At 30.6% G+C, this 25,768-nt stretch overlaps 4 protein-coding genes and 1 pseudogene across 4 annotated transcripts; 2 read left to right on the forward strand and 3 right to left on the reverse strand.

The window, feature by feature from the left end:
• Positions 1–82: 82 nt before the first annotated feature.
• Positions 83–4,096, reverse strand: LOC106449827 (L-ascorbate oxidase homolog). The gene is made up of 8 exons (XM_013891517.3): positions 3,750–4,096; positions 3,546–3,655; positions 2,970–3,240; positions 2,758–2,857; positions 2,328–2,673; positions 1,742–2,107; positions 1,545–1,623; positions 83–855 (listed from the first exon to the last, which is right to left on the reverse strand). The coding sequence occupies exons 1-8, from the start codon at positions 3,894–3,896 to the stop codon at positions 655–657; spliced, it is 1,620 nt and encodes a 539-aa protein (XP_013746971.1). The 5' UTR covers positions 3,897–4,096; the 3' UTR covers positions 83–654.
• A 7,643-nt stretch (positions 4,097–11,739) lies between these two features.
• LOC106449828 (LOB domain-containing protein 10) lies at positions 11,740–13,532 on the reverse strand. Its single transcript, XM_013891518.3, has 3 exons — positions 13,224–13,532; positions 13,111–13,164; positions 11,740–12,784 (listed from the first exon to the last, which is right to left on the reverse strand). The coding sequence occupies exon 3, from the start codon at positions 12,760–12,762 to the stop codon at positions 11,836–11,838; it is 927 nt and encodes a 308-aa protein (XP_013746972.1). The 5' UTR covers positions 12,763–12,784; positions 13,111–13,164; positions 13,224–13,532; the 3' UTR covers positions 11,740–11,835.
• A 3,655-nt stretch (positions 13,533–17,187) lies between these two features.
• Positions 17,188–18,118, forward strand: LOC125608196. Its single transcript, XM_048778166.1, has 2 exons — positions 17,188–17,300; positions 17,347–18,118. Exons 1-2 carry the CDS (start codon positions 17,188–17,190, stop codon positions 18,116–18,118), a joined length of 885 nt encoding a protein of 294 aa, XP_048634123.1.
• A 1,078-nt stretch (positions 18,119–19,196) lies between these two features.
• BNAA04G13810D lies at positions 19,197–20,124 on the reverse strand. The gene has a single exon (XM_013888217.3). It carries the CDS (start codon positions 19,817–19,819, stop codon positions 19,331–19,333), a length of 489 nt encoding a protein of 162 aa, XP_013743671.1. The 5' UTR covers positions 19,820–20,124; the 3' UTR covers positions 19,197–19,330.
• A 3,654-nt stretch (positions 20,125–23,778) lies between these two features.
• LOC106448509 lies at positions 23,779–25,043 on the forward strand (annotated as a pseudogene).
• Positions 25,044–25,768: the final 725 nt, after the last annotated feature.

Here is a 25,768-nt window from a genome sequence, read left to right on the forward strand (position 1 = left end):
ATTAAAATAGTCAACTAATTATTAAATATAATTGGTTATGATAACATTCGAAGGTAAAGATAGATTTGTGCTTTAAAAAGCTTATTGAAAGACTAGTAGCTCATAGAGTTTTATTGAATGACAAAGAAACTAAAGAGAAGAAGCTTGAGAGTTGCCACCAAGAATTAAATATATTAATATCTTATCATAAGAAAAGTTTAATGTAGCTGCAACTATGCAGCCAAGGTTACATTCATCAGACTCTTAACCACGTATATAAGCTTAGAAATCCTAGTTACATGGTTTAATTGGATCATAAGATTGGTTTCAATAGGTTACACCATTTCTGATAAAAGTAAAAAATTATCTAAAAATTGTGAGAATATTTTATATTTTGAAATTTCCAAAATTTTTAACATTTTATATTTAGTAATGGAGAGAGTATATTTTAGTTTTTTGCCAAAACATAAGGAGTACATTTTTGTTGATTGAGTTGCAAGTCGTCACTCGTCACTCGTCACCATCGTGACTTGAAACGCAGCACTGAAACTGAAAGAAGTGGCTGCTATATATAAACGTCACACACCCTCGTGGTATAATTAATAATAACCTCAAATATACTTATACGAAAAGAAAAAAGAAAAGCAAAACAAAAAAACGATAATTTTATTTAAATCAAACGGGACGTTTGGCTTTTCCACAATAGAGAGCGTTAAGAGGCGGTTCGGCTTCAGTGTAAAGAGATCTCTCGTTGTTCCAGACACGAACATAGAGTTCTTGTCCTAAATATCTTCTTGACCATATTTGTGACCTCACATTCCACATGCCTTTATTGTCCAATGATGCCAGTACGCTCGTCCAGGACATTGGATATACCTATACACACGTAAGCAGAACATAACGTAAGCAGTCTCTAAAATCATTTTCTTGTTTTTCCCTTCATAACTAAATCATTTTTCAGTTTGTAACAATTTTATTAAAAATTCAGTTTGATATTAATCATTGATTTTTTTTGTTCATTTGAGATCCAATTTGTACTATTTTAATAATCACATATTAAAAGAATTTTAATTATTTTAAATAAAATATTTAAATATTATTCAAAATCTCTACAATTTTAAACTACCAATTTGATTTTAATAAATACTTAAATTAGTAGCTAAAGTTCCAACAACCAAGGGTCCGACTGGTTACAACTGTTGGGGCTGTATGCTTATAAAAAAAATCGTTGTTAAAACTTTAGACTTTAGATATTTAGACTTTAACTTTAAAAATATCCTAAAGCCATAAAATAGTGGCTTTTAAAAAACAATAACGTAGGAAGAAGAAACCGTAAAAAAAGACAACGAGTAAAAATGCTAAAAGCCAGATTGGCTAAAAACTGGATGCAGAAGCTTTACAATTAGTTAAAGTCCCGACAGTCTAATCTCCAATCGGAGCCTAAATTCTTTACAACCATAATTCCAAAATTATAGGCTAGGCAAAAGTCCTGGCTATCAGAAATACAATTGTTTTAGGCCTCAAACCGCCAATCGCCCAATTTTCAATGTTGTTTTATATTTTACCTGAAAAGTATGCCTTGAAACCGCATCAACGTAATTGTAACGTTTCCTCATGGCCACGTTCCATGTGCCTGTCCCGTATCTGGTTATATAATCAAAACTTGATCAGTGAACCAAACAAAATATTCGAAATCTTGATATGATCGATCGTTAAATAGCATTATGGCAATATAGAAGGAGATCTAAGAATTTTGTATTACCCAACAACATAAGCATTAGTGCCATCAATGTGCCAAGACTGGATCGATCTCTCGTTGTTCTGGAACACGAACTCAACATACTCATGAAGAGCAAAGTCTAAAACCGAGGTTCCGAGAATAGATGGTCCTGGTGTAGGAATGTTCTTAATGGTCTTGAAATCGAACACTCCAGGAATATTGTACCAGTCGGCTAATTTTAATGGAGTTGTTGGGTTAACGTATGACACACGGTTCACTGTGTACCGGAGTTTCCCGTTGATCTTTGTTCTCGCGTTAGCTAGAACCAAAGTTTGACTTATCGGTATGGTACCATAGTGAAACGCTCCCTGTGGGTTAGGCCTTGCTGCATTAGCCGTCAAATTTAACCTAAAGTCACCTTTCAAATTAGGTATTGACATAGGAAAACCGAATCGAATTTGGACGAAAATTATAAATCAAAATAGAACCGACTCGCCATAATTTCTAAAATTTAACAGATCGATAAAACCGAATATGCATCACTAATGCCAGTTATATACCAAATCTAAAACAAACAAATAGCCAAAAAATTGATCGGTTTGATTTATTGATATTTTAGTATAATTACCTGATAGTTCTTGCTTGTTTCATGGACCAGTGGATATGGTAAGTAGGACCAATGGGGAGGGGGCGAGATGGTCTGGTTTTTGAACCTTTGTAATGTAGGATAGCTGAGGTGGTCAATACCGGTTTGGTAAACCGGGTTGAAGCCACTATGAAATAGTCTTTCACCGGAGCCTTCAATGTGACCAGAACGGTCAAGGACTGACCAACGTGTACATCAAGTGACTCATAGACCTCTTCCAGAGTGTGAGAGCCTTCTACTTCGACGAGAGTCATCATGTGTCCTTGTATCCTAAAGTTAATCGATGTCGATATTCCAACATTAGATATCCGAAACCTGTAAAATTTGCCTGTAGAAAAGCAAGAAGCATGACATAAATAGAGAACCAAAGAATCAAGTCTTAAAAGGATCGTGGGTAATGATGATAATTTACCATGTTCACCCGTAAAGGCTAAACCTTTAGAAGCACCATTTATCAGAAGACCATCCGGAAGAGGAAGAGCACGACCAGAGTCGAGCCTCTTTCGTAGCGCCTGTCAAAAAACAATAGCAAAAGGAAGCGTATCAAGATCGCTAGTTAAACCCTAAATAATAATATGGTTACTTGGAAACTAAGTTAAGTTGTCTAATAAGGCTATTTGGTACCTTATGGCCCATCTTGTACCAATCACTGACGAGGAGAGTGAAGTCACCGTCAGGTTTATGGTAAGGAACAAAGATGACTGATCTCTGGTTAACATTGAGTGCACCAAAAGCACCACTTGCTCTGTGCATCGACGTAGACGCAAAGTACGTATAAGTTCCGATTTGGTCCTTAAGCTGGAAATGGTAAGTCCAATTCGAGTTTGGTTGGATTGGGCAGCTTGTGCCCAAAACTCCGTCTTGCCATGACATCCTCCTCTGTTTTATTCCGTTCCTACACATTTTTTTTTTAAAGTGCCAATTTTTGTACTAACCATATTGAATAAACTGAGTTTGTGATTTTGTAAATTTTTTTTTGAAATATTCTTTATCAGTTGTACAATTTTATATTCAATGTTTATTATGTGCCAGTCTAATGACAAAACTCTAATAAATCCTCTTCCGTTAAAAAAATTGTTTATCATTCAGTAATTCTAACAAAATGAATTATATTGATTAGTGGTAAAAGCCAGCACACTACATATAATTTATTATCTTTGTTTCATTTTCCAAAATCAGCTACATGAACTCTACACGTACCAGGTGATGAGTAAAGGTTCATCGATCTTGTTAATTAGATTAACAAGGATGTTATCGTTTGTTACACCTTCAATTGGAGGACCAGGGAACTGGCCATTGATAAGAATAACCTGAAAACAAAAGTAAAACATTATACTATAACAATATATATGTGATTATTAATTTTTAAGCTAATAGCAGAAAGAGACATAAAATCTCTATAACCTGTTGTGGAACACCTAAAGGAGATCTTGTTCCATAAGTAACAGTCCACGTGAAGAAACGATAAGGGTCCTCTGCGTTTATCACACAAACAGAGCCGAAGCAATAAGCCAATAAGAACACTTGTATCAGGAGATTTCCCTGCTTCATTTTCTGAACAAATATGTGTGTTTGAGATCAAGAGAGGGTGAAGACTGTTATTGAGATCTCACCAAGGGTTAATCTTAAATAGAAGTGACTAATTGAGTAATGGAGGCAAGGGAAGTGAGGAAGTAAGTTCATATCGACAGAGTGGACGTGGATCCCCATGCATGCATATGTTACACAAAGGTGACCCTGCTCTTTTGCGCCGTACTTAATGCAATTGGCCGCAAATTTTTCTTATTTTAATAAAATATTTTCAGTTGATTTTTATTTGGAGCTATGAAGATGTAACCGATAGTAAGAGAATACTGTTATCTTTTTTCATTTTTTGGCAAGGTTCTTACAGGTTTCTTTTCTATATGTTTTTACGGTTTTGTAGTTCCAAATGTATTACTTGTCTAAAATGAAATTACTTTCGATTTTAGAGAAAGGGGGTTAGCAGGAACTGAACTTAGGTAGAATTGGTTGATTTTAAAAAAAAAATCAAGAGATTTGTTAAAATTTTGGAAGAGGTTTAAAGAGTATTCATATTTAAAATTTTATGAAACTATTATATTTTAATGATTTTATAATTTTGAGGATCTATTCAATATTTTGAAAGTTTTGTCTATGTGTTAAATTGTAAAGAATTCAAGTGCCAACAACAATAAATTTTGATAGAATTATAAATGAAAAATTAAAAACCAAATTTTTTGAATAACAATAGATTTTATATGTCATCAAACCAATAACACTTGATTTTATTAAAATTGTTAGAATTTAATAACCAATATAACTATCTAATTTGAAAATCTTAATAATCACTCCAAATTTTAAACATAAACAACCATTTTATTAAATGAATGTGTTATAAATCTCATATTAGAAGTGTGATGAAACCTAAGATAGTGCACAACTGACACATAAACCAATTTGTTCAAGATAGGTTAATTTTGAGTTGGAAAATTTAAGTGGACAAATCGTCGTGGTGTATGTCTGATATCACACTCGCAATAGTGAAAAGCTTGAATAGTTTTGCTATAAATGTATCCTCAGATAAAAAAAAAATTTTTGAACAATTCTATAATCAGTTTTAATAACGTCTATGGCTTTAAGTGTAGATTTATGTAGTGAATTACTATAGAAATATGAGTGATTATTATATCAAAATAACTGATTGATATTTTGTTTTGTGAATACAGTAAGTTTATTTAAAATAAATTTAAAATTTATTAGTATCTTTTCAAATACTAAAAACAAAAATAGATGAAGAAAGTAACCCTAACTTAAAATATTGAAATAAAAAGTTTAAATAGTAATAGAGACTAGCATACAATTTCTGTAAGTGATTTTATTTTTAAGTAAAAAGATAAATTTAATATTTATTATTTTATGAACAAGTAACAAATATTTTTCAATAATTCAAGTGGAACCAAAAGAAATTACAAACATTTTTGATTAACAAGTGATTTTCCATTAAAAAGAAGTCATGATGATTTTTTTTGGCCCGATTGTACACTTTTACGAAATAGAAAAAAAAATACGAACTCAACTTATAATACATGACATTTTTGTGATGCTAAATTAGCTTTTAGATTATCAATTATATTATTATACAAATGATATAACCCAAATTTGTAACACAATCATAATATATTAGAACTCAAACTCAACTTCAGAAGATCAAAATTAATTATTTGCTGGTTATCAGTTTTAGACAAATTGAATGTAACTCGTGTCATTAGCAAAGCCTCCACTTATTATGGAGCAAACACGTGGAATAAGCATGACCTATGTTGCAAGTGCAAATAGATTTCATGATTTAAACAATACTTTAAAAGGTTTTTGCATCAAATTATTGTTTTCTTTATAAAAAACTGTATGTTGGGTAGGGTGAACAAATAAACTGAATCCAAAAATCCGAACCGAACCGGGATAACAGAATCCAAACCAAACTGAATCCGACATATTTACTGAATGGAAATTGTGCATTTATGGTATTTTTTGGTTATGGATTTTATCCGAATCGAATTCAAACCCGAATAGATATCCAGAAAATCTCGAAAAATCAAAAATCCAGAAAAATATTCATACCAAATCTGAAATAAATCCCAAATAAGTATCCAAAATACTCTTAGATTTCATTGAGTACATAAAATAAGTATCTATTACATGTACAATTAACTCAAATATTTAGTTTAATATATTTTGGTATGTGGTGCTCTTTCTTCTTCAATATAGCCGAGTTTATCGGATTCAATGTGTTTTCGCTTCAAGTTTATCGGATATGATGTGTTTTGCACGTAGTTTTTGAGTTATGTTCTCTAATTTCATTTGTGGAAGTTACACTATAGCGAAAAGAAATCATGACTAGAACATTTTTCATTTCTTATTTCAATTTTTTATTTTTGTCTTGTTCATTGGATTTGTTTTAATTTTTGGATTTAACTAAATACAAAATTTTCATTTGAAACCAAAAACCCAATTAAGATCCGAAACTCAAAATTATATTTGGTTTAGCCGGTTTTGGAAATATTAATAAACTTGAATCGAACATGTCTAAACTTGAAGTGATTCCGAACCCAATTTTTATAGTATCCGAATGAGATGAAAATTTATAAACTCGAATATACCCAGAACCTAATTGAATCCGAATTGAAACCCAATTGGTCCACAATGCCCAGCCTTAATTTTGGGTTTTGGCCATGTCGATTGCAGTAAATAGAAGTTATTGTCACCGCCACGAACGCTCATTTAATGTACAGTTTGGCTCGTGGTACTTGAGATAACAAGTTTCATATTAACATCATCACCAAATTTATATATAAGAAAATTCATCCACTGATTTGACCTTTTAACGTGCTAAGTTGCCACTCATTTAACATGGTTGGCAAAACGAAATTTGGTGATTTAGGACTTAACAAGACACGATGTATTAGTTGCTTAAATATAAAGTATTTGCGTCTACATAAGTGCACGAGACACTAATTAGCATTAGTCATAGATGATGGAGTCCGTCAAACCGTGACACCGTGTAGTAACTTGTGGACATGGTGAGGCATCCCCAAAAGTAGATCACATAGGGAATCGAAAGTTATAATCACACATGAATGCGTGACCAATAAGCTCGCTTTCTCCGTGTTGCTCTACAATTTAAGAAAATAACTAGATTATGATCCGCGCGACCGGCACAGAATTTTGTTTATTTATATTTTTAATTCAGTTTCAAATTTAACAAATTATGTTTTGAAGGTATTGCTTAATTTTAGTGTAACATATCTGTGTAAAATGTTGTTGTTTTTACTTGAATGAATTGGATTATTTAACTGACCTTTGAACCATAGATGTATTTAAAAGTTATATTTATGTATCTTGTTAGATATTCTATTTTATTTAATATTAATTACTATTAATACACAATCTGTAAAAATATAAAAATATAGTTTACAAATAATTATAAAATTTACATTTTCGTATGATCATATTAGTGTTAATCATTAAACTTAATTTTGTAGATTGAAGACCATGAATTTTGAATTAGATATATGAAAATAACATGAAATATGTACCATATATAAAGTGTTATGGTGAACTAATTTACCTGAGTAGTGTTAGATTTTATAAAATATGACTTTTATAAACATACATTTAGAAAATATTATTATGAAATATGCATCTATTTATTTTTGGCAATATTATTACATTTCCTTTGACAATAAAACATACAAAATTAATATGTTTAGAAAACAATTATAGCTTTTCTAATAACATTTTAAAATAAAACATATTGTAGAGTGCTGAATCTATAAGTAAGTAGTTTTCACATGAGTTCTTTAATCAGTTTTAAACGGTAACATCTTTGTCTATAGTGATAAGTTTGAAAAAAAACCATTGGAAATGAATGTACTTTTCACAGAGTATTTTATGGTTTTGTTATAATTGGAAAAAGCTACATGACTCCGTATATATACATAGTATAAAGTCCATTGTTGGTCTATTTTATTTCTAAATTTAACTAATTTAACTAATACTATATTCAAATCTGTGCGGAAGCGCGATATTATTTATAATTTATTATAATATTGGGATTAATAGTAATATAATTAATTTTATTATTAAATTTTTAATTTATTAAAAGTGGTTTGTCAATTATCATAATGTTATAATGGTTTATCTAAAATTGATATCATCAATATTATAAGTTAAAAAAAAATATAAGAATAATAGCCAATCAAATTTTTAAAGCTATAAACTAATATTTGTATTATATAAAGTATTATTAAACCATCCTAATTTTTCAATTCAAATAATATAATAATATATTTATATCAAAACAAACAAATTTTAAAATAAATATTTTTAAATTAGAATATCTCTTTACATAAATATCATATATTAAACTATTAATTTTTGTTACATTAGTTTTAAACCTTTATCACTATATAGTTTGCATAGCCTATTTTTCAAAATTTCATATGTTCTACTATTCTTATATTACTGTAACAATATTTTCAGTTTCAAATAAAATACGAACCCTAAAATATTATGTATATGCTTAGATGCAAAAAATTATATAGATATGTGTACAATAAATAGAGAATATATATATACCTAAGATTATGTAAACCAAATATATACTTTTTAAATAAATATATTACTATTTAAATATATATTTTTTCGAAATTGTGGTTAAGATCACATTACAAAACCTACTTGCAAATATATAGGGGAATAACATTATTTCCAAAAAATGTAAAATATTATACTTTTAGTTGATTAAATTAAATAATAAATAGGACATGTTAAGTTTCTAATGAATTGGTCTAACAATAATTATAAGTAGATAAAAAATAGAACCATAAATTAATAGATTAGATAATTTACAGTGTTTAATTGATATACGCATCTCAATAAGATTATTAATAAAATAGGAATCCAATTTTGATCCAATAAAGTTTCATTGGGCTGCCAAATTTTATAATCTCATTGTCTTAGGAAATTTTTAGTGGTTATTTTTATTTTCTATCAAAAAGTCTAAACATATTCTATTCTTAGTATATAACTAACTATATATTATTAAATTTCAGTAATCTATTATATTTTAAAAACTTACAAATTATCAAACTATAATTTTATTTTAGCTAAATCCTTTCTATATACATAAATTTTGATTTTGATAAAACAGGCAATGATTATTATGAATTTATAACTGTATTAAGGAACATATTAGTATTTTTTAATGTTTAAAACACAAACATTAATTTTAAATATAAAATAAAGCTATATAAAAGTTTAAGAGTCAATATATAAATAAAACATTAACATTAAAATAAAATTACGAATTGTATTTTATTAAGTTTGATGCATTTCTATTTAGTATTCTATTTTTTTATAACATTTTTAAAACACAACACTACTATTCATAAACTTATTTCCTAATATATTATTAGTGTATTACTCGATGGTTATATTTACTTTGGAAGACATTTTTTTTCTTTTTATAATGTGGATTGTGGAAGACTAGTTGAGTTTTGAAGTTTGGATCACCCATCGAGGGTTATCTTGGGGACAAGCTGAATGTTAAGATTCTGGTTCGTTTCTTGGTTATAAAAAGATGTTTGGCAATTTTACGAATGTGGTATGTAAGTCGTCTGTGATTCATATGTCATTAACTCTTTCGCATTCGTAGGTTTTGTGATTGGCTTGATAGTTCCGAAGTTGTGGGAGAAGAATGGACATCAAGGACAAAAGTTCTTGACGAACTTTAAAGATTGGTCAAGTGAAACGTATGATAACACTCGTGAGAAGATTTTAAAGATGAAGAACAAGTTACAGCATCGTACATAGATGAAGTTAAAAAGCACAGTTTGTTTTTCTCTCTTTTAATCTAAAAGTGGATTTGTAAAACTGTAACCCAAATTAGTAGATTATATAGCATCTTTCCCTTTGTTCAAAAAAAAATATATATAGCATCTTTCCCTCCACAAAAATAACAATTTGAGATCACAAACAAGAAAAAAAAATACAATGTGGTGTGATACTAATAGATGGGCCGAGCCAGCTCTAGAATACTGAAGCAGCCCAGAAGAAAAGACTGGAAAAAATAGCTTTATATCAGAGCCAGGTTTCGATCCTGGGACCTGTGGGTTATGGGCCCACCACGCTTCCGCTGCGCCACTCTGATTTGTTGTTATTAATGCGACTATTTACTATAATAAAATATAGTTGTTGAGTTACTACCATCCCTTATATATTAAAGGAGAAGCATTGTAATAAATGCATTCACACTATAATAGACACGTGGCAGCTTCACAATGATTTGATAATAAATATGCTAATGCATTCACACTATATTCATAAATGTGTTCACACTATATACTTTTTATTTTTTTAATATAAAACTCATATGCATGGTTCCAATAAAACTTAGGATTTTTCGGTTCGAATCAAAACAAATAACGAATCAAAAGCTAAACTATATATATATTATTTTTATTGTTTACCGATAAAGTTGGGCAAAATATTAATAAGTTTTGATTCAATTCGTTATCCGTTTTGAATTGAACCAAAAAATATGGATATCCGTAACTTTACGAAGCAAATCAATTACTAAAATACAATTAAAGAAAAGCAAATCACAAATACCAATATTTTTAAGAGCGATTATCAAATTCGATCTATTATATACATATATATACAGAATTATATATATATATATATATATGTTATATATATTATAGTTTATATAAGTTTTACAATATCTTTATAAATTAAATTTATTATATTAGGTATTAAAATTTAAAAAGTAAATAATATTTTATTTTTGTAATAAAACGTTATTATTAAATTTTCAATTAATTTTTTAATTTTATTTACGGATCAAATCGAATATTTTTTAAAATTCTAAATCATTTCGGATATCATAATCACCGACTATCCAAGTGGCTAAAGATTGAATCGACATGAATGTCTTCAAATACTCGGATATTCGATCTGTGCCCACCTCTATTTACGGATACAGTTGATTTTTTATATAAAAAAATTCACTAATATCAAGGCCTTTTTACCTTTTAATTAATTTTAATTTTATCTTTCATGTATTATTTAGAACAAAAATGTCATTAATATTAATTAACAATATCTTTATATATTTGTCATTTATTTTTATATAATTTTATATACACATACATGTGCACCTTGATATGAAAACTTTATAAGTATTTACCACTACTGAAGTATCTATTTTTTTTGGAAGTTGAAATATATTTTTTTCTTAATGCTTCTTTCACGACCGACCAAATTGTAGTGAAATGATTAGTCTTAATAATTTTCTTTTCTTTTTCTTGAACTATTATCCGTTTACAAACTATAATATGAAACCATTGTTTCGACATGAGATTATCTAAAATTTATAACATAAAAATAAACAAATAATAATAATTTTTGGTTTCTACCGAAAAACTAAAAAATCAAACATTCTAACAGAATAAAAAAAAAAAATAATTTAAAACTGAACCAATATCTAGATTAAACAGATTTAATGTGTTTTTATTAAAAAATAACAAAACTAATAATCACATCCCGCGCAAGGCGCGGATTATTACCTAGTTTAGAAGGTATTCGAGAGATGTAATTTCTGTAACATATGAAACGCAGTTCTGTGATTTACATGCCGCTCACCTACCTGAACTGAGATTGTATGGTCTAACGTAAAAAAAAAAACTCTTTTACCACAGTATCCTTGAGTTTCATGTTACTATGCTCATTTGCTTGCCTTGGTTGACTACAGAAATACAGAACTGGCCACTGATTAAGAAAAAGTGATGCATATTCAGCTTTAGAAGGTTGAATCTGTAGTTTCAAACGTTAATCATTGAAAAATGCCATTTATTAAATTAAAAAAGCAACTTAGACCCTCAAGAGTAACTATCCATGAAATGAAAATGTCTTATTTTCTTGGTCTTAATTAATAACTAGCTTCCTTGCTCTCAGATTTCCTCCACTTAACCGGTGGCTCAAGCTCTTCCTCATCCTCTTCTTCATGGAGATTCTCTTGTCCCATTGGCTGCATCAGAAACTGTCCTTCATTTTGCTCTTGACCTTCCTGTAATGGAGGCTGAAGCATAAGCTGTGTCTGAAGCTGATCATGACTGATGTGATGCTCTGTCTCGTGACCCATTTGATAAGCATCACCAAAGCTTCCTAAAGCAAGAGATGGTCCAGACATCGACCCACCAGATGTGTGATCATTCACATCCATCTGGTTAAAACCAGTGGCTGTAACCGACCCATTGTTGTCTATCCCGTAACCGTTGAACATCCCTTGCTGGTCTCCTCTCTCCAAAATCATTGCAGCCATTCTATGTGCATCAGTACCCATGAGTTGCATCTGCTCATCTTGCGGTTGATGTTGATGCTGAGGCATGTTTGGTTCGCGCATGATCAACGGTTCTCCTTGAGGGACCACTCCATGGGGCATTCCTTCCATAGCCATCATGAAATTGGGTGGAGGGTTATTGGCCAGAGGAGGAAGATAAGGCTGTTGTGGATTCACAGCATCGGGTCCAATGTAACCAGCAAGCTCTTCTTTTGCAGTGACAAGATCTTGTTGGATTTTCTTGAGACATTGTTGTAAGAAGGAGATTAGACCAACGCATCCGTAGATTGGGTCACGGATACGGGCCTCGGCTTCATAGTAGAGGGAGTTAACAGCGTCTTCGCGGCTTGGAGGTGGGAGATCGTTGAGGATCTTGGTTACATTGCTTGCTCCAAAGACTTTGTGAACATATATGAACTTCTGAGGCTGAGTTGGTGGAAAATAGGGCGCAAAGACGCATTCTTGAGTGCACTTTCGTCTCAAGAGCTTGCAAGCTGCACAAGGTGTCGAAGCCATTCTCACTCAAGATCAACACTATCTGGAAATGAGACATAATTATTATTGTCAGAACAACGAAAACGTTGTGCATGTCTATCATAACTACTCGAATCTTGTTCTACAAGAAACAGAGAATATGATCTTAGCGTAAGACGCAAGAAACAAGTGGTACGCCATTTGATTTTTAATAACTATCTTTTAAATTAAACAATGAGCGGATCATATCATCTTTAACCAAAAGAACACCATAAGTATGAACAATTAGTTATTTGTTATAACAATTTCCAGCCAATTCAATCTCATTATAGAAATAAAAATAAGAAAACTAAGAATTAATTAATTCAGATTGATTTGAAGTAACCGTACCACGATCGTTCGAGATCACTGATCGCTTTCTCTTTGAATCTTCGATGATGTTACCTGAAATTATATAACATTTAGAAAAAAAGAAAACCTAAAATAAAATAAAAATGAGTTACTGGATTTTTGGGAGTGAGAGATTGAAGGAGAAGATAAATAAAAGACAGAGATTTTCCCAGTACAGTGCCTGAGGAACCGTGAGGATTGATAGAAACTGAGGAACAAATGACGGAGACAATGTTTCTCAGAAAAATATAAGGAAGAAGAAACCTTAAAGAGAAACAGGAAGAGAGAGAGATGGAGGCATCGTGTCATAACTGTTACTCACGTGTGGTTAAATTTTGAATCTCAACCGTTCATGCAAAATAAATTAGCTCTGGTAAAATCTGCATAATTAGTATCTGACTGATTCAAATTTAATAGAAAATGATTGATGTTGTTGTTAAAAAAAAAGAAGAAAATGATTGATGTTATCATATCTTTAACTGATTAGTTATTCTTAAAATAGACTTGAATTTCACTTTAACAAGAATTTAAAATAGATTCTTTAGTATACTACATTAACTGTTTCAATCCATTATGAAAAATAGCATTTGAAATGTGTGGAGTTAAAAAGCATTAAACGTTTTCTTTTTTAACGTATCTATATATACTAGCTTCATTGAGAAAACCCCTTATTCATGTCCGCACTATGAAACCAGAAAAAATACATACTCAAACAATATTAATGTGCCAAAACATTCCTAAACTAAATAATAATTTGAATTGCATACCTAAACTCATAATAAATAGCTAAAACATACCTCGAAATTGACACGTGTCAGTACATTTTAAAATATATTGATTTTGCTTTTTAAAATTATTATCTTTTAGTCTTTGTCATTTTATTTGTTTGTAAAGTGACTCAAACAATTAGATCAAATTGGTCTTATTTATAATTTCAAAATTGTAAATAAATTTTAATATATTGTGATATGTAAAATAAAAATATTTTTTTTATCAAATAAAATAGATTTAATAATATAAATATATTATTATTATTTCATATTGAAATATTTGATACAAATTTTTTAAATAAATAGAAAACAAGATAAAAACAATATCATAATTTAAAGCCTAATTTATTCTCACTAAAGGTCTTAAAGTTTATAAAATAATTTTTTATATTTTCTTAGGTTATTTTAATTGCAAATCTTATTATGTGCTTGCGTGATATATATACAATAAATAAAATTAAAAATTTATAATATTTGTTTGTAGTTATCAAAACCAATGTTAATTACGCTAGGCATAATGCGTGCGCTTGACCCTAACCTAGCACCGAATCAATTATTCGGTAATTATACGAGAATTAATCGGGAAATGGTTTTGTAAACTTTTTGTGTATTATTAATATTACATACTAGTTTTGTAGCAAAATAAAAATAATGTAATATGGTCTAATGGTTTTGTGCGATATTTTTTTCTTGAGAGGTTGCGTTCGAAACTATTTTTGGTTAACTAGCCATTTTTTCCTTTTTATTAAGTAAGGGTAATATTATTAAAGATCTCTACTGTAAAATCAAATTTCTAAAGAGTATTTTTAGTTATGTTGATTAAAATTTGAATGACTATATTTGTAAATAAAATCTTATATAAATATAAATTGAGTGGTATTTCTTGTAAATATTACATATGAATAAGATTATTTATAATTAATTCTCATGTTTTAATAAGGTAGATGACATACTTTGATAACTAAATTAATTAATATTTTGTATATGATAACTATCTAAATTTCTGATAAATAATTAAATTTATTATATAAATTTAATTAAAATCTGGTCAAAAAAATTAAATTGTACTTTTCAAATTAAAATTATAAATACGATAAATTTGATTAGTTAAGTTATTTAAGGCATATTAAGAAAAATAAAATTATAGGGACTAAACTACAAAATTTTAAAATAAAAATAGTCCAAATCATCATATAACCGGCTATAGGCATGTTTTTCTATGTATTATGAGTTTAGGTATGCAATTCAAATTTCTATTTAATTTAGAAATGTTTTGGCACATTAATAAAGTTAAGGTATGTATTTTCCCGTCTTGGTAATGTGGACATGAATAAGCCGTTTCCCCCTAGCTTCATTGTTGATTGAAAAAAAAAGTACTAGCTTCATCTTATATATTAAAAGAGAAGTCATGATTTCTTTCATGTGTGATTTTTTTTTATTTGGACCATCACTTAGAAATCTTATTAAATGTATTTTATTAAGAATAATAATACATAGAATCTTTAAAATACTTTAATCATAATATCTATTGATATCTTTTTATTTAAAATATAAATATATTTATTTTAAAAATCTAACTAATCTGTTTTAAAAGATTTTTACAAGATCTTCATTTTCAAAATTATATTTAAATATTTTTCATTAATTTTGAAATTAGTTTGAAATATTATTATACATTAATAAATTCAGTAATAATTTATAAAATAAAAAATAAAAAATTCTGTAATATTTTATATATTATATAATCATAATCAATCATAATAAAAGAAAATTTTATATTGAGCTAAGTATAATAAAACTGTATTAAATTTATAAATTTTATAAATTTTATTTTCATAAGTATAAAAATTATGTTCAAAAATAAAATCTAATATGTTGGTAAGATGGATTAAGCAAAATATATAATATATGTATAAAAATTAACATGTATTTCTTTAAATCTTATAATATAAAATCTTTGTAACTACTTTAATTATAATATATTTTCATTTTAAATATAAATATATATTTATATATTATATTTAAAAATTCTAATAAATCTGTGTAAAAGTATTTTAACAATAATTTAATATATTTTAAGTAATCGTTTATAAAATGAAAAATAAATAAATTATATCCTATTTTACCCACTTTATAGTCATGATCATGTTAAAATACAATTATTATACTTAAATAAATATGATAAAAGTATATTCAATTGATAAATTTATAAATTTTATTTTCATAAATATAAATTATTTATTTTAAAAATATAATATGATGATAGAACGGCTTAAAATTAACAAACCTTATAATACATGTCTAAAAATTAACATACCTTAGACTTTTGTATATAGAATAATATATTATCTAAAATGAATAAGTATAAAAAATATTAGTAAAAAGAAATACAGCTTTGAAACACGGGTCAGAATTTAACATAAATTAAATACAAAATAATTTTCAAATATATTTTCTCATGAATATAATAATTTGCTTAATAACTAAATGCAAATACAATAAGATAAATATATAATAAGAAGTGAAAATACATACGGTTTTAACCAAATGATTAATTATAACATGTAAATTATAAAATTATTATATTTGAAATAGTTATATAAACATTTAAGTATATGATTAATGTTAAAAAAATATCACTAATGTTTAAAAATAATAATTTATGTATAAAAAAAGTAAAAACAAACACCCGCGCGGTTGCGCGGGTCAAAATCTAGTTAATTTTAAGTTTGCTACAACATGAACATTTAACTGATAGTGAGATTGGGATTTGAATTAAAATTGAGTGGATCACAAATACATAAAATCTATAGAAAATAAAAAGAAGATTCTTCACTAATATGCTAAATGATTTAACTGTTTCCACACACTAATAAAATTTAAAATTTAGTTTTATTCTAGTTTATATATTAGTACTTATCTCTCAAAGTCTTGATTACTTGCAAATAGTTGAATCAACATACAATTTCATACAAAAAGGTCACACACGTTTCAAATTTCAAACATCCAAAAATCACATGATTACTTAAAGAAGTAGATAAAAATATATAAAAATAAGCGTTAGATATATTTAAAGACACTCATGAAACTCATTGTTTCCTCCATTTCATTTCAATGCTCCAAAAGAATTTTTGTCTACTTCATGGTTCACGGTCAGTGCTCCAAAAACCTAAATCTAAATTGACCCTGAACAAATTCCGATTGAACACCCGAATGATCAAATTTATTTTACTATTTTATTTAGTAATGAGTTTTTATTCCAATATTTAATATTTTATTCCAATATTGATATCTGAATTTTGATATAATGCAAGCAAAAGACAAGTACTATTTAACACGTAACAAGTATTTATACGTCGGCACGGTTGCTCAAGCTCAAAGATGTAGTCTTCCCGCTCATCAAGCTTCGACTGGAGAATGGTACGTCGGCACGGTTCTGGTTTGATAATTGGTCGCCTTTTGGAAGCATTGCTACCTATCTCAACTTGACTGGCTCAAGACTTGGCATCCCACTATCTGCAACGGTAGCTTCCCTCTATAGGAACGGTAACTGGCGTCTCCCACCTGCAAGATCAGAGCAACAAACCCAACTTCAGATTCACTTGACGACTGTCAATTTAACTTCAGATAAAGACTACTTCGAATGGGAAATTGATAGTAGGGTCACCACCACCTTCTCAACTGGTGATGTCTATACTTATCTTAGAGGAACAGTGAATGAGGTTGACTGGGCTACTGTGGTTTGGAACTCTTATGGGATCCCTCGTCACAACTTCCACACATGGCTAATGATTTTGGATAGGTGCCCGACGAGAGATCGCTTGCTTCGTTGGGGAATCTCAGTTTCACATCTCTGCTTGCTGTGTAACAATGCTTCTGAGAGCCGTGATCACATCTATTTCGACTGCAACTTCTCCTTCGACTTATGGGCAATAAGCGCGAGGAGATGTGGGCTCACTCCAAACCGTTCCTGGTCAGACACCATCACGCAACTGAGAAGCCTCCCAATGGACCGTTCATCGAGACCTCATAGACTTCTTGTCCTCCTAGCTTGGCAATCTACGATCTATTGGGTCTGGAATGAGAGAAACGCACGGTTGCACTCTAACATCTACCGCTCCGTCGACTCTCTCTTCAAAACTATCGATCTTCAGATTAGAAACAGAACTCAGAGTTTCCGGGTGACTAACCCCAGACTGTCTTCCCAACTACTACAGTCCTGGATCCGACTTGCATGATCTAAAACAGGTCCCGATCTTCCCTCTGAAATCTCCGCCTCACCCCAACTCTTTCTGCATTTTTGGAAGAAGAAGACAAACTGTCGTTCGGTTTTCTCCAACTTTGATTTTGGTAATACGGGCCAAATATCAGTTCTAAACTATGAGTTTCTTAGTGGGTTTGTATTTTTAACTTAAGTCCAACGGACTTGTAAACGTTTTTATTTTTCTTTGCAGTTAATTTGAAAGCCAATTTAAGAAAAAAAAACAAGTATTTATAGAACGAATAACAAGTAACAAATATATGTAAGTAGGGAGTATTAAAAATATAATGATGCTTGATACTTGGATTATTTTTGTAAGTAATTAAATTTATTTATTAATTCGATTTGAAAAACACCGAGTTATTAATTTTTAAGGTGCATACATGTATTTTCTCCATCGAAAACGAATATCATTCAAATTAATCAAATTGGGCACCACAAAAACTTACTCTCTTCGGTTTCTTCTCCATCGCCGACAAAAAAAAAAAGAAGAAATCTTATGTGATTCATCTTCGAATATTCTTTTTTGCTAATTGATTCGTGATCAGGTGATACATGGATGTTTTGGGGGTGGGGAGGGGGTGTTCATGATCTAAAACCATAAGCTATGAATTTTTCGGTTTGATCGTTTGTTCTTTTGCTAAAACAATTTAACTTTATAAAAAAATACAACCCGAATCCGACCAAAATTGCCGAAACCAAAATACAAATACTTGAACCCGAACCAAAGAGTAAAAAAATAGGTTTTATGCCACTATACCGAAATACTCATACAAACCCGTAACAAATACTCGATACAAACCCGTGGAGGTATATGAACGCCCACCTCTATTACAACCACGTAACAAAGAGAACTTCTTAACCAACCGGTTTACAGTCGTCCCAAACCAACTCTCAAACCAAACGTACCTCATCAATAACACACTTAGCTATTTTCCAAACTAATCCAACTCAAAACCTCCCAAAAACCTACAATTTCAGGTAGGGTAACTGGATGCTGCTTATCTGCTGACGTCCATCTAAAGTTAGAGCCACACAAGTTCACTTATTCCAAATGAAAATAAATTAAAACTATATATTATCAAAACTCAAACAAGATTACATACGTTCAACGCTTAATTAACACAACTTTTAGACACAATATTACACTTAAAGATCAAATGTCTTTCAGTCTTGAAATGATAAAAGTCTACGACTTCTGGGCTTCAGGTCCTAAAATCCCGTTGACGACTGAAGTTGCGACAAGAACTCCGACGAACTCAGCCGCCACAACTGCTCCCGCCTGCGTCAATCCGTTATAACTAACCGCCGTCTCGATTTCTTTCTCCGCCGTCTCTACTCCCTTCTCCGCCGCCTCTAATCCCTTCTCAGCCGTCTCTAGTCCTTTCTCCGCCGTCTCGAAGCCTTCCTTCACGATCTCCACCGCTTCTTCTTCTGCCTTCTTCAGCTTCTTTCTGATCCCGAACAACGGAATAGTCTCCGCCATTGATGCAGGCTGCAGTCCCGTCACCACCGTGGCTGCCGTCAGGGAAAACAGCAGGTTCCTGCGAGAGGCGCCGGTTAGAGAGGAGGACGGAGGAGCGGGTTTGGTAGGATGCGCCGCGCGTGGGCTAACATGCGCATGTCTTGCGCAACGAGCCTGGAGAGCACCGCCGCTGAGTAAAGAAAGCGAAGCCATTTTTAAGATGATGCAAGAACAATCCTAAGCCAACCAAAGTGGGACTAATACGATGTGAAAGAGAAAAATGGGAAAAGATTATATAATAAGATAAACAAAAAAATCATTGACAAATTGACATGCCACGTCATCTCCGTAGAGATTCTTTCAGAAATAACCAAATGGGCCTGGGGTAGCAAAAAGTAAGATAAAATTGGTCAGATTTTCTTATTATTTTCATACTGTTATTTTCATTTATAACTTAATAAATATTTGTGTGTAAATATGTAAATATATTTTTTGTTAATCAGTAATTTCATCAACAAAAAAACAACCAGTTACTAATTTCAAAGACCAAACTTGAATGATTAAGTGTAGAACTAGATACGGAAAAATTTAGTAAATATATAAACAAAGTTTTTTTTACGACAAAAGACTATTCTATTATTCATATTTGAGATGGTCAGAAAAACTAGATCGGAATAGAATAACCGACAAAACAAATGTTCATATTAACGGATTTCAATGTCGTAACTAAATGATATGGAGTACCATTCTGTCCCCAATGGATATAGGTGATCTTGAAATCTTAGAGCATGTTTTTGAGACTTTTAATGTCTTTTAACTTCTTCGAAAAGCTCGCCCATGAGTCAAGATCTCCTATCATTGTTGTTACCTCTTTGCAATCCGTACCAAAGCGTTGACATGTCAAATGATGCAATATGTTCTCTATAGTCCATCGAAGTGCTTCTAATTTTGTATGCAATGAAGATTCTCTTCATCTTAAATTTCTTGTACCTAGAAGCTGGGTCCATCCATCACCATCAATCCGTGTGATCCACATCCACTGTATAAAGAGGTAGAGATCCAAGAACCATCTACCAAGCAAATACTCTCCAAGCATAAGACTTGGGCGGTATCACATGTTCAAGATGTAAATATGTAGTTAAAGTATTAGCTGAGAACCATGCTTGACATTCTCCTTCAGCATATCTTATCAATTCCAGTGGGTCTCTGTCGATTCCTCTAAATAGCTTATCATTCCTCACTTTCCAAAAATACCAAATTATCCATGGATATGGATATATCCATTTCCGGATCCTCGATACTACTCTTTTGCCAGAAAAGATAATCCTTATTAGTGTTTATGCTGGAAAGAAGGAATATATTACAGATGAGACGGAGTTGCTGCTAGAGCCCATGCATGAAGTGCCATTGAACATTCAAAGATCGTATGAGTTACAGAGTCATCTGGTTCCCCACATTAAGGACAAATATTATCACATTGTATATGTCGACGTGTTAAATTGCTCGTGATAGTAACATGACCCTTGATTAATTATCATCTTAAGAACATGTATGGATGGAGTTCCACAGTCAAATATATTGTGGTACGACGTGAGCATAACGAAATCGATGAGAGTATAAAAGATAAGGAAGCGAGAGTTAGCTGGAAATGATAGACACATATCACGACTGTCACCAACATGGTAAACCTCATCGACATATGTGTTTCCTCCGAATTTGCCATAGATAATGGAATATTCACAAGCTGTAGACATGACTTTTATCTGTAGATTATTAATGAGTATCTTGGCCTGATAAACACAATCCTTTATTGTTTAGGAAAGGGTGCATAATGTTGAGATCAAAAGCGAGTACTACTTTAAAGTTATACTAGATGTCTGGACTTCACCTCATTTTATTCTTTTTTAATTTTCATATCGTTTTGTAACGTGACTGAATTATTAGTTTGGAAAATGTTGGTTTGTATAGTGGCAACATAAAAGATAAATCAAGAAGATTTCATTCTTGGCAGGATATATATACAATTCTGGCGGACTGGGTAGTTGCCCTTGCACAATCAATTGTTCATTATGATCCTGAAATATATGAGAACCCGTTTGAGTATACTCTATGGAGACAGAGGCGGCTTTTGGTAGAAGCAAATGAAGCACATGCTTCCAGCCGTTGAGTTTATGAATAAAATGCCGCCACAAATTTTAAAGCTTCTCCTTTAGTGTAGTGGTGGAGTTTCATATACTGGAACTGTGAGTCAGTAACCTGGGTTCGAATTTTCAGTAAAACATATCAGTTTTATATTTTTCTTCTCTGTTTTTCTTTAGAGGCAGCCAATTTTTTAAAATTGCTTCTAGCCTTACAATTTGTAGGAGTGGCTGTATATGGAAATGGGAGATCTTATTTACGTAGACTAATTACTCTAACTAGTAATTACCCGCGCTACGCTGCGGTATTTTTGTTTGGAAATTTCGATCAATCCCAGACGAAAGAACCCTAGGAGAGCCGATCATATTTTTATTAAATAAACATTTTCAGTGAAATATCAGTATATGTGATAAAATTTCAGGTATAACTACTTGAAAATGGATTAAATAAGAAGATAAATATGTGTTTTTATAACACAATTTTGGTAATTTGTATATTTTCTTAAATCTTATGTCTAGTCCAGTTTGCATTATCCCATTAAACCTTTCTATTTTATAAAATAAGAGAAAGTCAATGTTAACTTTTCTATATATTTTTTTGTTAAATTTTACGATTTTAATTTGTCATTTTTACTTAACATTTCTATATTTGTTATAGACAACTAATGACTTTCACCTGAATTTACTATGTTATCAATGTTTTTGAAGCTGTGACAAAAAAAAAAACAATGTTTTTGAAGTTGTTCCAGCTCTGTTCTCTTAGTTACTACCATTCTTTGAAATTTCATCCACGTCATACCAGTAAACAACTTCATTTTTGTTCTTAGTACTCATTCAAATGTATCTCTTTTTCTGGTCTCCAAGTCTCCCTATAATTAGTCAGCACAGTTCATCTACTATCTATTTTATTGGACTAACATTGCGTACAAGTGAGTTTGGGTACCTTCTCACATTTTGCTTCTCAACTTTGGATCCAGCCATACTTAGACCTTCTTATAACTATTTTCCTTTTATTATTTACTTATAAATGTTCTCTCTAGTTCTAAGACAAGACAATTCATCTTACCTCATACTTAGACCTTTTATTTTATTTTTGTTTGGTTTTCAAGACGTTGTCACCCTAGCCTCCAACTTTCTTCCACCATTTTCCAAATTGTTATTTTATGCTTTTTGGCAGTGATTCTTAGATATTGTAAATTCCATTGTCAAACATTTCTAACGTTATTAATTATCTTTATATTCAATTGTGTTTGCACAATCAGGGACATAGAGATCTATTTGTAAAAAAGATGTAGTACTACTCTAGATACTGTAAAAACTAAAAACTGAATTAAAATATAGTCATTCTTGTCAAAATATAGTCAGACAGATGTGATTCCTGTAACGAAGAAGACAAGTTAAAGTTCAAACTGTGGAAGAAGAGACAACAAGAAGCATAACATCAAGTAAAAAGAAAAAAGAAAACTTGTTATGATCCAATGAAGCAAATAAAATATAGATGAGACGAACATCGGCTAATTGTTGGATAGAAGGTAACATAGGATCCTTCTCTATATTAAATGTGCAACAAATGGGATGATCCCATTCACGGCTAGCCACCCGGAGAGGCTCACGTCCTCCTCCCCCCACTATTAAAGTTGCAACTGTTTCAGTTTCTTAAAGTTAAATCTTGCAAGCTGCAACAGTTATGAAAAGCTGAAGTTTAATGACAAAAACAATCAGATTGGTTAGTATACTCGAACTTGAACCGTGAAACACTCACGTTTTTATTGGGTTTTTACTCAAGTATTGAATATAGTATTTCAATTTTGCCAACGTGTAAACTTAGGTGTATAAATAAAATGTTTTTATTGGGTTTTCAACTTTTTTCATTTATTGACATGTCAATCTCTTATGCTCTTAAAAATCTGATGTGTCATTCCCTGGAAAGAACCTTGTGTTATTATTGTGTTGATTTCAGTTGTTTTTTCTCTCTCTTTCATCCACATGTAACATATTAATGAGATTTTATTTGGTTGTCAGGGGGAAGAACTAATGTTGGATCCAAAACGTGCACAGCTTTGGAAGTGGATTGAGACTCTTAGGTGCATTTCCACAGCATCAGATGGCAATCTTTCTACATCATCTTGTTACCTATGACGATTTCATCCATAAGACTTTTCAATTATATTTCAAATGTAGTTTTGGAATTTTATCTGTACGACTATTCAATTGTGGATGGTTAGATAACAAGAAAAGTAATCGTATTAACATCCATGAGTCCGTGATAAACATAGAACCATATAAACAACACAAGGTCCTCTTTAAATATTCAGATAGAAGCATACCACGACGAAGACTTATTCTTCTTGTTCTGTCTCTCCCTAAAACGGTTTCTGCTCTCTTCTAATTGTATTAAAGAAGGAAACGTTTGAGTATTTGAATGAGCTCCAGCTCGGTGCAGAGAAGCTGATCCACAGCTATGGGTTCCTAAATATGCTCACGTTGTTACTAAAATGGGTCGCATCTTTTGCTGCAATGTTAGTCATCTTTTCTTGTCTTAAGTTTGTGATATATGTATGTTTAAATTGTTTTAATCTTTCAGTAATATTACTTTTATCTTTGCGTGAAGCCTTCTGCTGATACTGGATGGAACGAAATGGAAGTCAGCCAGCATGTGGACTTCATAATAGCTCCTTAACTCTTCTTTAGCCTTCCTCTTGTTGTTTTCCAGTTCTTGCGGTAACAATCAATACATACGAAATAAACCATTATATGTTGTTGTTCTTGAATATGTAACCATGATTCGGTTAAACAATCATATTGTATCCGTAGGAAAGAGTTTGGGAAATGGATTTCCCTCCTCATCACAGTCGTTCTCAGGTGTTTCCTCCCAAATGATTTTTCAGGTACACAATCTTAGAACGTACCATAGAGAGCAATTTAGTTACGATATATATAGTAATGTTAGAGATATAAATGAAATCATTCTACTAGGAGCTGGTTTGAAGCATTTTTGTAATTCCTTGCCTATATATTATAAAACTTGCAGTGTCACTAGAGATTCCAGGTGCAACGCTTTTTCTTATTGCGACTGCACCGATTTTATTGGTGGAAACATTTAGAGACAAGCAGCAGACGACCTTAGAGATCCATTAAATGTGTTTCTTCTCACGAGCTGTTAACTTCTAAGCAAACACACAAAAGCTTGGGGTCGATACAAAAACTAATTCATTCAAAAGGATAAAGTCACTTGTCTTTATCTTCTCTTTATCTATCCTCTTTGAACGGCATTTACCTACGCCTTCTTAAATTTCTAAGAGCATCTCCAAAAATATTTTCTATTTTGAAGTTTGCAGAACTCTATAGTTGAAGTTTAAATATTTTTTCTCTAAAAACAAAACTTCAAACACTTAATTTCAAAATTACTTTTATTTTATACTATGGTCCTTGTATTTGTCAAAATTAATTTAAATTTATGAAACTTTTATAATAACTAGCATATATATATATATTAGATTAATATTAATTAATAAAATGTTACACTAATATATAAAATTATAAATATAAATACATTAAATATTAAACTACGAGAAAAATACCACATTATTTCATAAAATTATTTCCATTATGCTACCATATATGATCAATTAGTGCATTTCAAAGTAAGAAATTGTTTTCTTTTTTAAATTGGTAGACTACTAGCTAAAATTGTTGAAATCAAGTATCCTTATTTTCTGACATATTATCAATTACGTCTTCATGTAACTTTTTAAAAAATTTTTTATTAAGTTTCTTTGTAATATTGTTGTTTAATCTAGTTTTAAAATATTTTAAATCTTATTTTAAAGTTTTCATTTAATTTTATGTGTATAAGTAAAATTTATAAAAACAAATTTGCAGTATTTATGAGATATAAAAATGTAAGGATTAAAATGGTAAACGAAAGATAGTTATGAATCATAAATATGATATGTAATTCTCCAGTCTGCGACCTCGGAAGCGGGATGATAGATGGAGCGGCGCACGTAACTCGGAGAGGGGG

The sequence above is a fragment of the Brassica napus genome, chromosome A4, assembly GCF_020379485.1.
Source record: "Brassica napus cultivar Da-Ae chromosome A4, Da-Ae, whole genome shotgun sequence".
NCBI classification, from domain to species: Eukaryota; Viridiplantae; Streptophyta; class Magnoliopsida; order Brassicales; family Brassicaceae; genus Brassica; species Brassica napus.